The sequence below is a fragment of the Aedes albopictus genome, chromosome 3 (assembly GCF_035046485.1).
Source record: "Aedes albopictus strain Foshan chromosome 3, AalbF5, whole genome shotgun sequence".
Lineage (NCBI taxonomy): Eukaryota > Metazoa > Arthropoda > Insecta > Diptera > Culicidae > Aedes > Aedes albopictus.
In genome coordinates, this window is record NC_085138.1 from 218,594,182 (window position 1) to 218,607,184 (window position 13,003).

Below are 13,003 nucleotides of genomic sequence, written 5' to 3' on the forward strand. Positions count from 1 at the left end.
TGCTAGAATCGCTAGAAATCAAGATTAAAACAATTAATATATATTGTTTCCCTTTGCTATCAAACACTTACATTATTACCGCGAGTAAAATCCATTGTTTTTTTTACGCTGTGATTTTATAAACACCAATTCCGGATCATTTACGTTCGGACATATGGGCAATAGCCTGGTACACGGTTGATATGGGAAAATACAAAAAATGGAATAACCCAAGTTCCTGTATACTTTTTGAGTTCCACTTTGGTCCCATATCAACTGTGCAAAATTTCAGATCGATCGGAAAAACTATATTTTAGCGCCCGCCATTCTTAGTTTTTCATACGATTTACTATGGGGAAATTTTACTCCTGCAAAGAAAAATCGCTAGGAGTCACCCCTAGATCCCTAAAAATAAGTCGACGAATGATTTCTGTAGAATACTTTACTAGGAATCAGACCTCCGAAGACAGTAAATCGATGCGACGTTCACGGAAAAAGTTCTCAGACCTCATCCGATCGATAAAATAACGAGATTTTATTATTTATTGTTATTCCTTGCATGTTAAACAGCGTTTGCATGCCATTCGGTTTTCAGTCAATAACTTTTTCCACGTGCCTCAGATCGCTTCGCGGTCTTCGGAGGGTTGGTTCCCCGTAAAATTTCCAACAGAAATCATTCATCGATTTATTTTTAGGGGTTAAGGGGCAACCTGTGGCGATTTTTCTTTGAAAAAGTGATTTTCCCCATACTAAATTGTATGAAAACTTATAATGGCTGGCGCTAAAATATAGTTTCTCCGATCGATCTGAAATTTTGCACAGTTGATATGGGACCAAAATGGAACTCAAAAAGTGTACAGGAGTAAAATGTCTTTTTGTGTCCCACGCTAATGGGCAACTTCGATTCTCGCACAGGTTCACCAGTAGTGCGGCGGAAGACTGTTCATTTGAGGGGTAGTTTAGGGTTGGGCGCCACTCCGCTTGGAAACACTTTTTTAACTGACGAGATGTTGATATCGTTGATGGTGTTCTTTGAATTTAGCACTGCACTTTCCTCTTCCGTTATGACATTATGCAGGCGCTGCAACAGTAGATTATCTGCTGGGCGAGAAGATCATTGACCGTTCCCGGACGAATTCAAAACAGTTGCAGTGACCCTGTTGCTATCCGTTTCCTGGTCCGCAGTGGACGACGGATCCGTTGCTTTCGAACAACTTGACTCCCGCCAATCATACTACTGCATGTACTCTGTTCACAGGGTGGTGTCCATCCTTGTGTCCATCTGATTATCCAGTCCTCCTCCGTTAAAAAATATCCTGGATATAGATGTATGCCTTGACCGAGTCCAGATTTTCTTGGTAACGGCGAATCCGCGTCAGAAAGGTGTGGTTCGATTCCGATCCGGAAATGATGGCTGGTTTGTGAAATATAAATTATAACTATAAAACTGATACAAATAATCAAAATTTGCCTTACCAACGGCAGCAGACTTCCCCATTAACGTTTATTTATTTGCAGTTTGATTCACCGAAACTTTGTTTACATCTAGCTGCCATCCACGGTGAAAGCAAAGTTGTGGTAGTGAAAACCCAACCATGCTCACTACCACAACTTTACTTCCACCGTGGATGGCAGCTAGACGTAAACAAACCAGCATAAAATTTTCCCTAACCGGAGCCGAACCGCCCAGTGCAAATTATGCCTAACATTAGGCTCACGTTAGCCAAAACATAACTAACAAAGGGTCGAGCTCGAAAATATGTCTAACAAAAGTGTGTCATATTAGCCTGAATTTTGTCGAACCTGAGCCTAACGTGAGGGATTTTGTTAGCCTAACTGTCTCACGGGTTTGTCTTACATTAGTCTCATGTGACCCTAACGTTTCTTGCTGGGGCAGAAACGCGTAGAGAAACGCGAGAAGTAGTTTTGAATATATTAAACCAACAAAATGCAACTGAAATTATGTTGTGGTCAATGTTACTGATAAGGTTGTCAGGTCAGATGTTTGTTGACAGGAAAACACTTATTGGATTTCGGAGTGAATTGTTTGAAGATAAAAATACTTTTTTGTTTGAAAAACGATTGTTTGAAGAAAAAAAAAACATTGTGAAACGTTGTAATTAATCGACATTTACCCGACAAAGGTAAGTCTTATAAAAAGCATTTAGTTATTTGCTTACTACTTTTCTGTTTTAGATGTCGATGTTTAAAATTGCCGGACTACGACGCCCTTAAGAATCATTGTCATTGTTTCGATTTCCGAGCTAACCATGAGGATTTCTAGTCTTATACGGTAAACTTACATTGTTCATGAAACAAGTTTGTTTAAGTTTATTACTAGAGCCGTGTAATTTTCAGGCTTGATTCTACTGAGCAGTTACTGAAAATTCCCGGCAGTTGATCTAATGCGGACAGCGGAAGGGCTTCATTGTGCTGAATCTAGAGGAGAAAACCAAATACCGTCAAACGGGGTTACTTGCAACAGCGGTGTAACTTGCAACACGATGACATACATTAAATGTGAACTATTTTCTCATAATAATGAAAGCTAGTATGCTCCACTATTCCGGTTATCAAAATTACCAAAGATAGTACCAAAGATCGTTTTAGTGGAAAAATCAGTTTTGTTTCTTTGTTTATTGCTTAGCTACACTGTTAAAACGGTTTGCTAATTTTATGTCATATAAACAAGTATGAAAATCGTTCTTTACCTCTCTCCTATGGTAAGTGTGATAAGCTTGATGACCTTGCTTGCAGTTAGGGTACCTAATAGTAAGCTTAGTTGAAAAATAAAAGATTGATAAACTTATCGACTAACTAATGAAAAAAATCATTATCATTTTCGACAACCGCTATGGGGTAACTTGCAACAGTTGAAATTAACAAATTTTTCTATAATTTACTTTCAGTTCACGATACTTTAGATAGAAATAATTAAAATGGATCATTTATTAACTACGTAACGTGCTCATATTCAAATATCGACTCAATTTCACTATTTTTTGCACGTGATTTTCAAACATAGTTAAGGACATTCAAATTTTGACATTTGAGATCTGCTGTGAAAAAATATACTCTCGCTCTTATAATAATTACCAACTCTTTAATGAAAAATCGTATTCCAGTTGATTAATGTACATCTTTTCAAAGCATTTTTCACAAACTTATAATACAACCAAGAATTAGAATGCTAGTGCAGTTTGATGGTAGCTAACTTAGCTTCATGTCATGTGTTGCAAGTAACCCCACAAATGGGGTAACTTGCAACAAGCATGTATTTCGCACCTCCTGATAAAGTGGCAACGTATTTTGGTAATTGATGTCCTGCATAGTATTCTACTCGTGGTAATTAGTGTACAAGATGGTTTAAAGTTTAGATTTTCAATGATATTGTTTCAAAGTCGAAAAGTGTTGCAAGTTACCCCATTTGACGGTACTGCTCGTACCAATTACGAGCAAAGTACGCAAAGTATGATCAGATTGAATTTTAGAGTATAACTTTAAATATGTATTACTATTTGTTTAGAATTATTTGTATTTCTGTGTGTTTATAAAAATAAAATAATATGGAATAAAACTGTTCCATTCCAAATAACAATATAGTACTGCAAAAATACAACCACGCTGCAGTAAATCTGAAATAGTCAAAATTACTATCTTCTGTTGTATATTTAACTGATGAATAATGCACTCAATAGTAGAGACAACAACCTTTACAGCAATTCAGAAAATAGCAAAAAAATACTATATTTCTTCTTATCAGAGGCGTCTCGTGACCCGTAGAAGTGACTGTGCACTTGAAGAGTTTTCACATGGGACTGTAGTGCAAATGGAAAACATCAGGAACCTGCGCTCCGCTCGACGAGCGAATTTATCAACGATTTCGTCGATAAAGCTGCTTTGTTATTTCAATTGATGCAACAGGGGGTTTCTATCGCCATCTGTATAAGCCTCTTCAGCCTTTGCTCACCCATTGTAACCGAAGATAGGTTCTTATTCCTTTGTGCCGGAGGGAAATTGGGGAAGCATTATTCACCCATTATTTAAGAAATTTTTCGGAATAGCTTTTAAACTTCGAAGGCTCCACTCAGAAGTGGATAACTGACACTGAACCACTGTAACAATTATTAGTCAGTTCTCCACGCTATATTACCCATGTGATTGTGCTATGACTGTAGTCTAAATACGCGTATCTCTCTAAGGATAAGCATTCGAGGACGGAATTTAAATTACATATCTGAGTACACCCAATCGAAGAGGGTATTCTGCTTACAGGGTTCGAGAAGTCGGTTGAGGTTTTTCCACAATTGGGTTTTTAAATTAAGAAAAATGTATCGATTTTTTGATTTTTTACGAAAGAGCACCTTTTTCTGAGCCACTATGATTTTTTTCAGATTTTTAGAACTTTATTTTGATATCTAAAATCAATTTCAAAGAGATTTTTTGAAATCACCTTCTGACAGCTGGGTAACTGTTTGACAGCTCCACCCAGTACAAAATGCGACGAGGGGTGATTCGACAAATCGCTCCCATACAAACTTCAAATTCATTTTTAAATAGGTTCCCGGGCACCAAAATTCATGAAAATTTGGATTTTGGCTCAGTTTTGCATGCAGATTCAGAATATGGAACTATCTCAACACCGCTAAAGAAGCCAATTGACCGCCTGGCAAACGAATTGCGGGAGTAGATTGTCTACGATATCGAGCTTCATTTTCATTTGAATATTGCTGAAAAAATGAAACCGTATGCGACGAGCAACTACATGAAAATGCCACCCATTCAGCTCCACCCAAAGACATGCACGCATGCCGAAAGAGTGACTGGACGGCCTCCTGGGTACAAGCTCTCTCGCTTTGCTCTCTTGCTAAAGCTACCGTAGCTCTAATGCGACGTTGCCAAACTTAGCAGCTACACCGCGAGCGCACCCAAACAATCTTTCCTTTCCTCTACCGCCGATGAGGCCCACGTCCATTGGAAGAAGTGAACAAAATTTTTACTAATACATTGCCAATGCACCACAGAACAGTCCAACACAAGTAAACACAGTTCTTGTATGCATATACAGCGATCCCGTGTACTGCTGGAAGTGAACTGAGGCGAGAGTTATTTTGGCGATGCTCTCACAAGTGCGTTTCGCATGCTCGGTGTCGAGCTCTCTGGCAGCAGCGGGGTGGTGGCAAAGTGAGATTAAGTTGGAAAATTGAATAGATTCCTATGGGATACGTACTGGTATCTCACAGTGGTTTGTTCACTGGATGTTGTGAACATCAAAAGGATAAATTAGTATTTTTTTATCATTTGCAGGATAATGTTGAAATTGTAGTGATTTATTTTACTTTTTATCAACTGTGTAGTGAACGCAGTGGACCTATGGACGAGACGCCACTGCTTCTTATAATAAACATGATGAAACTTCGGTTGAAAAACGTTGGTGCGAGTCTGTTAATTGCAATTAGTAATTTCCACTATAAAGCTGCTTTCAGTGTACTATCTATACATTAGACATGCTCGATAAACACGGAGGAACCGCCAGGGCTTACTAGAGTCTATTCCCAAGCAACAAATTCAAGTCGGTTGGATTTGAGAAGGTTTTGATGATCGTTGCAAATCCCAATAAAGATATTATAGGATTTGTGACAGGTTTCGATACCTTTCCAGCTGACTTCAAAATATTGTTTGGGCTCTATTTCTCACGTTTCTCGGTTGATTTTGATTAGCAATTTATTAATGTCATAGTCGCTTTTTCGAATTTTTACAATGTTAGTTGGTCATATTTTCTTTAAATAAAGCAATTAAAATCGACCGAAGAATTAATAGTGGGAAGGAGATTTGCAGCGCTTAATTGTGCTGATAGATTCGAAGCTAACGTGCGAACACTTAAACGCATTGTTGACGTCAATGCGTTTGACGTGACATTTTGGACAAAAACTGACTGCTTTTTATTAACTGAACAACGTTATTTGTGTACGACTAGGTTGACATTTCTAGGCTACGCTAGAGAAAATGACAAGGTTTATGTAGGACCGATAGGAAAATTGAACGAATTTGAATATTTTTCATAGTATTTGTAGGGGGACGAATACATAATAATTGACATGTAATCTTTATTATTTTAAAATTTTATTGAAATCAACTGACCAACTTGGCGTATTTTTGTTTATCTTGTAGATGGTATTATGATACCAACAGAAAAATATCAGAAGTTCAGTTACATTTTTCTATGGGTTTTTGACCGATGACAATTTAAGGACACAAGAGATGAACACGGAGAAGTAGAAAACGATGAGCGAAATCAAGAAAACCATTTGACACCGGATCGACTATATTTTAGCATACAGGGTTCGATTTATTCGATGAAAAAAAAAACATACGACAGCTGACTTAACGAGAAGAAAAACATTTTGAACCATACCACAAAATCAAACAAGAAGACAAACACAAACCGTGTGACCAATAGATTGACTACATAGAGATAAGTGACATTTCAACACACGAACACTAGCGCAAGTTTTTCCTCACACGAAAGTGCACGCCGATTGAAAGGCTCTTCAGATTACATATGCAAATATTACCCAATCGAATTGGGTAAAACGGGTAAATAATGATAAAACTAACGTCCGGGGCAATAGTGCAAATATTTTCCTCGCAGTTTCACAACTACACCTACAAATAAGGTACGCATACATTTGAACGTGATTACCTCTATAGGCAAATCCTGACTGACTGACCAATTGAAACTTTACAACCTTCTACCGTAACGTTCTGAGTCAGTAGGCGACCGTATCTCAATGGATATCATTTTCCGCGTACGGCTGGCAAACTGCTTCTGAAAGATTACGTATTCTTTTCTATCTTCGGGTCTAGTGTAGAGGTTTCAACTCTATTCAGAGTGCAGCTAGAAACCTAGCGAAAAAAAAGAAAATCGACGATGGAAATCGATAATGTCAGTTAGACTCTCATGAAAAATCATTCTCGAAATATAAGTAAATATAAAAGGAAAAATCTCACCAATTTTAAAAACAGCTTCATCGTCGTCGGCTAAACGGCTGGGCTGGAAGTTTCTTCCGAATGCACGATTTCCTTCAGCTTACATTTACTTACTACAATTTTCACACTATTCTATTCTCATTTTCTCTTTTCTTTTCTTCAATCAGTAATTCACTTCCCCAACCATCCATTGTTTTTCCCCCCGACCAACATCTCTAACATGACCGCCCATAGCGTATCAAGCACTGACTTGCTCACTTTCTATTGATTTTCTCTCTTAGACAAATCACATAGTCCTTTTCAGTTTCTTCTTTTCATCACCCCAAAATAATTTAAACCCAATTTCTTCTTACGAGACCCTCCCTGTCCAAGAGTGATGGGTTTGACGATGGCTTATCAAGCGTCGTCATATAGTGAAAATGTGTTTAAATAATTTCAATTTTAGTCTTTTATAATTATAGATTAGCTAAATTAAATGTAGTAACGAAAATTAGTGAAATAGTAAATGGAATAGTATTTGAAAGTAACTAGGTTTTGAATTAAAGCATTTCTTTACAAAATTTAACTAAAATAGAATCTGAATAATCATACCATTGCTTTATTGACTTTAATTTAAACGCTTGATTTGTCATGCCTCCAGCATACGCTTAATCGCTGTCGCATGATCTAACAACAGTTGATTACGCGCAGTGCTGGGGGGACCGACAGGGCTTATTACCAGTCTATACTAACCCTCTAACTACTAACAAGACTGGGAAGCCAACGATCACTCATTGCACTTTTGATAGTAGTATTAGTAGTAGTAGTTAGTAGTAGTAGTAAGAGTAGTAGTAATAGTAATAGTAGCAGCATTTTATTAACAAGTTGATTCGTACTATTCTTTTTCACTTCTTCGAAATTATTTTTATAGCAACTATAAACTCAGGAGTGGATAGCATAACGACATTTGCAGCAGGGTCCAACCTTATTATGTAATGCAAGAGTGCATGTGGGATGTCTCTGCATTACTTATATCTTCTAATTAAGACAGGGCAGGGTGATAAGAAAATCGCATTAGTGAATGAACAATTTAGAATCTAAATTTTAGATGTTGAATGCTGTTCACTCAAGAAGTTCACTGGTGCAGGTAGAAAAAAAAACTTTTGAATCTCTCTATTTCTTAGCATAGTAACAAGAAACTATATTTAAAACTGAATATAAATTATGCTCTCTATGATGCTCAACAATGCTATAAACAGAATACTAAAATTTCCGGGCCGCCATTTTATGGAGTTTGGCGGCCCACTGTCTTCTTGTCATTTCAGGTTCATTTTCTACAACGCGTGGCTACAAAAAGTGAACAATATCATCGTCTAGGGGGCATTTTGGAGCTCAATTCGGTGAGTCTGTTCCATTATATTTACGCTGTCATTATTTTAAATTTACCATGGATAGTTGCGGCCTTTTTTTACATGCATATTGTTATGCATCTGTTTGTGCACATTTGTAGTTACCCATCCTTCGTGTATTTACTCAACTAGCACTGTAAAGTTCGTCACTTCGAGTGTCGGCCTAAATTCTTAGTATTCATTTCATTAAAACTACTATTGTTGTACAGTCCACATATTTGATGTTGCCACGATGGGAGAGCACGTTGAGCACCGGTTTGTCCACATCTGCTAGAGCTTTTGGCTGGGGGTGGGTCTGGTTTGCAGGTTTAGCGGGGGCCTACCACAATTTGGGAGTGTGAGGGGGGGGGGATCTCTGCATTGAACTCACTACTCATCAATTCCGTGGGGAATCTAGAAGACAATTGACGATAAGATTCGAAAAAAGCTTGCAGTTGGGAACTAGACTAAAATAGTGGCTGATAGAAAACAACGCGCTAGACAGCATTATTATTCATTTTTTTAAATATTTATCCATAGGCTTCTCGCCGGTTGACAGTATAATATTTAGCTGTGTACGAAGATACGGATTAGTTGGTGTACAGATGACAGGGTTCTCACGGGAAGTGCTTCAAGCGAGGCTTACATAACAACGGACAATAAAGAAACCTATTTTCCTTGACTTTCTACGCAATGGACAGCTGACCGAACACACGTGTTTTCGTTAATCTCCTAGGCATTATTAGTGCATGACGGAACAACTAGCAGGACACAGTTCCAGACGTCTCTTTTTAATAACGATATTCAGCATATTTCCAATAAAACTACACTTCAATAAAGCAAAGACTAAAGCTGCTATGATAGAACAGATCAGAATGACTTAATTGACTTATTGACTACATATTGGAGATCTACTTCGAATAACTGACAAATTGACAAGAACCTAACTAAATACATGGACCATACTACAAAAAAAAAACAATTGACAAAAAGAAAAAAGGGGAAACTTTTATTAAAACTATTTTTGTTCAACGCAGGCCAAAACAGTGTCGACTTGGGCCACGATATGCCTACGTACTTCTGTGTGTTGAAACAAAAATAGAGGCTCATAGAAGCAAACGTAGGGAAAGGGTGCGGTGTAAGAACATAAGCACAGTGTGCTACCGCCGTAATCACTATGAAAAAAAAAAAAAAAAAATTTCTTCTTACGAGACCCTAATTCTTTTTTCCTGCAATAGTTTTCCAATAAACACATCGTTCATCTTTTTCGCTCCCACTTGCAGTAAAACATCCGGTATCACCACTTCTCATCAACTAACTCACAACACAACGAAAGCTTCATTAATTCGCTCTCGCTCTTCCAATACCGGAACCAGTATTGCATCTCCTTTTCACAACTGATCCCTATTTCCCATCCCTCCATCCACTCACTTTAAAGTTCCCAGAAATATTGAAACTATACTGCACTGCACCTTGCCACAGCAGTTCACTGTCGCCACTTACGCTCCACCGGTACTCTTAAAAACCGTTTTGCTCAAATGCGTAGCACCACAGCGGAAGCGGAGTTTCACATAATTCATTTCAATAGCACAACCACAGCCACCACGAAGCCGATTATATCCGGTTTTGGAAGTCTGCTATATCGAAATCGTCTTTCGAATAAAAGAGCACATTACTCAATTACTAAGCTTGACAAGGTTTTGATGACAAACATCAGCAAAGCTATTAGGGTAGGTAATCAAAATTTGAACCAAATTGCGGCTTTCTGAAGCAGTGCAAATTTTAAGTGATTTTTTCTCCCACATGGAAATAATTTACTACGGCAAAATCGAATGCACATGGAAGCCACGGGTATAAGCTTTCTGTTAAATGGTAAAAAGTTTGTATTTGCACCGATTTTCATTGAAAATTTCAATATTTAATATATTAATTATAATTTCAATATTTAATATATTCAATATTTAATATATTTAATATATTTAATATTCGATTTTTCATCAACAATGATTTTAATCTTAATTTGAACCATCATAATCATAATTTGAACCAATTTTAATCTTAATTTGAACTACTGGCGGCAGCAGCTCGAGCAACTCACAAAACAGCCAATTCCATGCTAAACAATTGAAAATCACATGAATCTGCTAATTCTCACACCTATTTTTCATTAGGCAGTGGAATCTCAACTAAGAATGTTTGAAATTCTTTAGGAATTTGGAAACTAAATTTGGAATTTTTCATCCTCCAAGAGTAAACAAAGCAACCACTAGCGCAATCTACAGGCCAACACTAGAAGCTCACCTCCGTTTATTAGTTCAAATTTAGATTACAAATCGACACTGATTTTTCATTAGGGCCTAACTGACATTTTCGATTTCTTTTCATCGATCCTCTCTTTGCGTTATTGCGGAATGTGTATTGAGTTTTCCAAAGTTTTTTTGGTTGAAATGCGAAGAAGACGACTACATCTTGCTATAGAAACAAAAAGAATAATGATTTTGTTTGTTTTGATCAAGTTATTAGCGAAAGAGAGAGTCGATGAAGAGAAATCGATCAAGTCAGTTAGGCCCTTATGAAAAATCATTGTCGAAATGGTTCAATGGTTCGGAATATTATTCGGTTGTTTTTTTTTATCTGTATTAACGAGATTTTTAGCCCTAGGCTAGTTCATCTCGGGACCCACGCTTTACTTTCCTTCCGAAGGAAGAACTCACATTTTGCGAGTTTGTCGGGAGTGGGATTCGGTCCCAGGTCCACGGCGTGATAGTCAAGTGTTCTAACCATCACACCAGGTCCGCTCCACAATATTCGGTTGGTCGATTCTACGATAAATAAGCTTTCATTTGACGTGTTCCGTATTGCGTGTGATACAATGCATGAGCTGTATGAGTGCACCGAAAATGTACTTTCTCTGGGGGGAAATGGGTGAAATCACAGTGATTTTTCAATTGCCTGTTTTCCATGACAAAAACGCTTTTTTCAATGCTTTTAAAGTCCATGTTATCAGGTTATATTACGGAAAGCTGTTTAACATCTTTTTCGGAACAATATTTGCCTAAAAAGTACGTCGTTTTAATGAATTTCGAAATGGTTCAAATTAAGATTACAATTTGACTAGTTCAAAGTTTGATTTCTTACCCTACATATGCAAATGTTATCCTTGGGGTTATGTCTAGCATTTGGTAAGTATGGCAATGACTGATTCCCATTAGGGGTACTACCAGACCACGCGGACCATTCGATTAAAGGCTTAATAGGGAATAAACTATTTTCCGGCATGTATCATGTTGGGAACAGTTCGCTGACGTAGTGTACGGTTTGGGTCAAACATGACCCTAATGCACAAGCCAACTAACAATAATGATAGCTGAATAACAGCTTAATAATTATTTTTTTAGGGCCTGTTGGACGCTTTTTCCAAGTTGCCGACTCACCACTTTGTAACCCAAAAAGTACTTTTCCTATATAATGGTGTGTGTGTGATGATCACATTGTGATTAACAAAAAATATATTCAATAATAATCCCTCCTTTCTCGTCTTTGGACTGACGTGCGCTCTCACTTTCCCACCAAATACCGTAAAATAAAAATGATTCTGTAGGGGTGTGATACACGTATATAAAAAGAAAAACATACGAGTACTTAGCAGTTTTGTATACTTTGATCGAAGAGTTATTTTTCAATAGACAACAGTTTATAAGACAAAGATTCATGTTTACATTGATGCATAACCATATTTTCCTATATTCATAGTATAACATGTCTATATTGAATAGAATTGTGTAGCTGTTGATGACTGCAACTCGATTTGGCCCATTTTAAACTGCAATCGTTGAAGCCATTTTAGCAGCGCTTCCGAAGTATGCAGATCTTGATCTGTTGCATTCGGAACTGCATCGCGGCAATTCTGCAAACGAACATGCTGGGTGCCAGATAGAGGTGTGTTTGACGACAGCACAGGTGTCCACAGTGGCAGCAGCTTTGCCAATACGGTTGAGCGGGTTTCCTTCAATGCTTCTAGCAAGCTGAGGAAATGCAGACTGACGCTTTCGGAAAACTGGAACTAATTACAGAAGGATTACTTGAAAGCTTAGGTATATGTTGCATGGATAAGTACAAACCTTTGAATGGGACACCAACTGCAAAATGCAAGGAGTAACCTTGGCCCAGAATTCGAATAGAATACCCATGGTAATGTTATGGGATTCTGAGGACGGTGCTGCTGCACACGCTATCTGCTCCAAGTAAACTGTCCATAGTTGGCAAAGAGTAAACGCGTGGAATAGAGATGACATATGCAGAACGGAAGTTTTGGATTGCTCAGCGAAACCAGCAAAAATGACTTGAATATGATCTGCTATATGACAGCTCGACTCTTGCGGCACAGGTTGTGCAACTGTATTAACGGGGTGCTGTAGGTGGTAATGTACAGCTGCGCCATGTTGTCCGATGTGACCACCTCGTTTACCCATCAAGGCAGTGTGTGTTAATGATCCCATCAAAAGCCATGATAGCAGTCGCATATGCCCAACACAATCAGTAAACTCCTTCGGTCTAAAAATCAAGTTATATAGACTTTGATTCTTATGCATATTACTACCATTGCTTACCCCTGTTGAAGCGAAGAAGGAGCATTATTCAGCCACGGCAAGTATCTGGATACTGCT

General features: G+C 37.9%; 1 protein-coding gene and 1 long non-coding RNA gene across 2 annotated transcripts; one reads left to right on the top strand and one right to left on the bottom strand.

Moving 5' to 3' along the window:
- Positions 1–1,627: 1,627 nt before the first annotated feature.
- Positions 1,628–3,985, top strand: LOC134289454 (uncharacterized). Its single transcript, XR_009998530.1, has 3 exons — positions 1,628–2,123; positions 2,176–2,272; positions 2,338–3,985. It is a non-coding gene; the product is annotated as an uncharacterized LOC134289454 (long non-coding RNA).
- Positions 3,986–7,545: 3,560 nt separating this feature from the next.
- On the bottom strand, positions 7,546–13,003 carry LOC134291309 (protein unc-79 homolog; the record flags this gene model as incomplete). The annotated part of the gene is given in 3 exon segments (XM_062858880.1): positions 7,546–12,399; positions 12,458–12,890; positions 12,947–13,003. Coding segments are annotated over 3 exon segments (790 nt in total), but the record flags the coding sequence as incomplete, so codon positions are not given.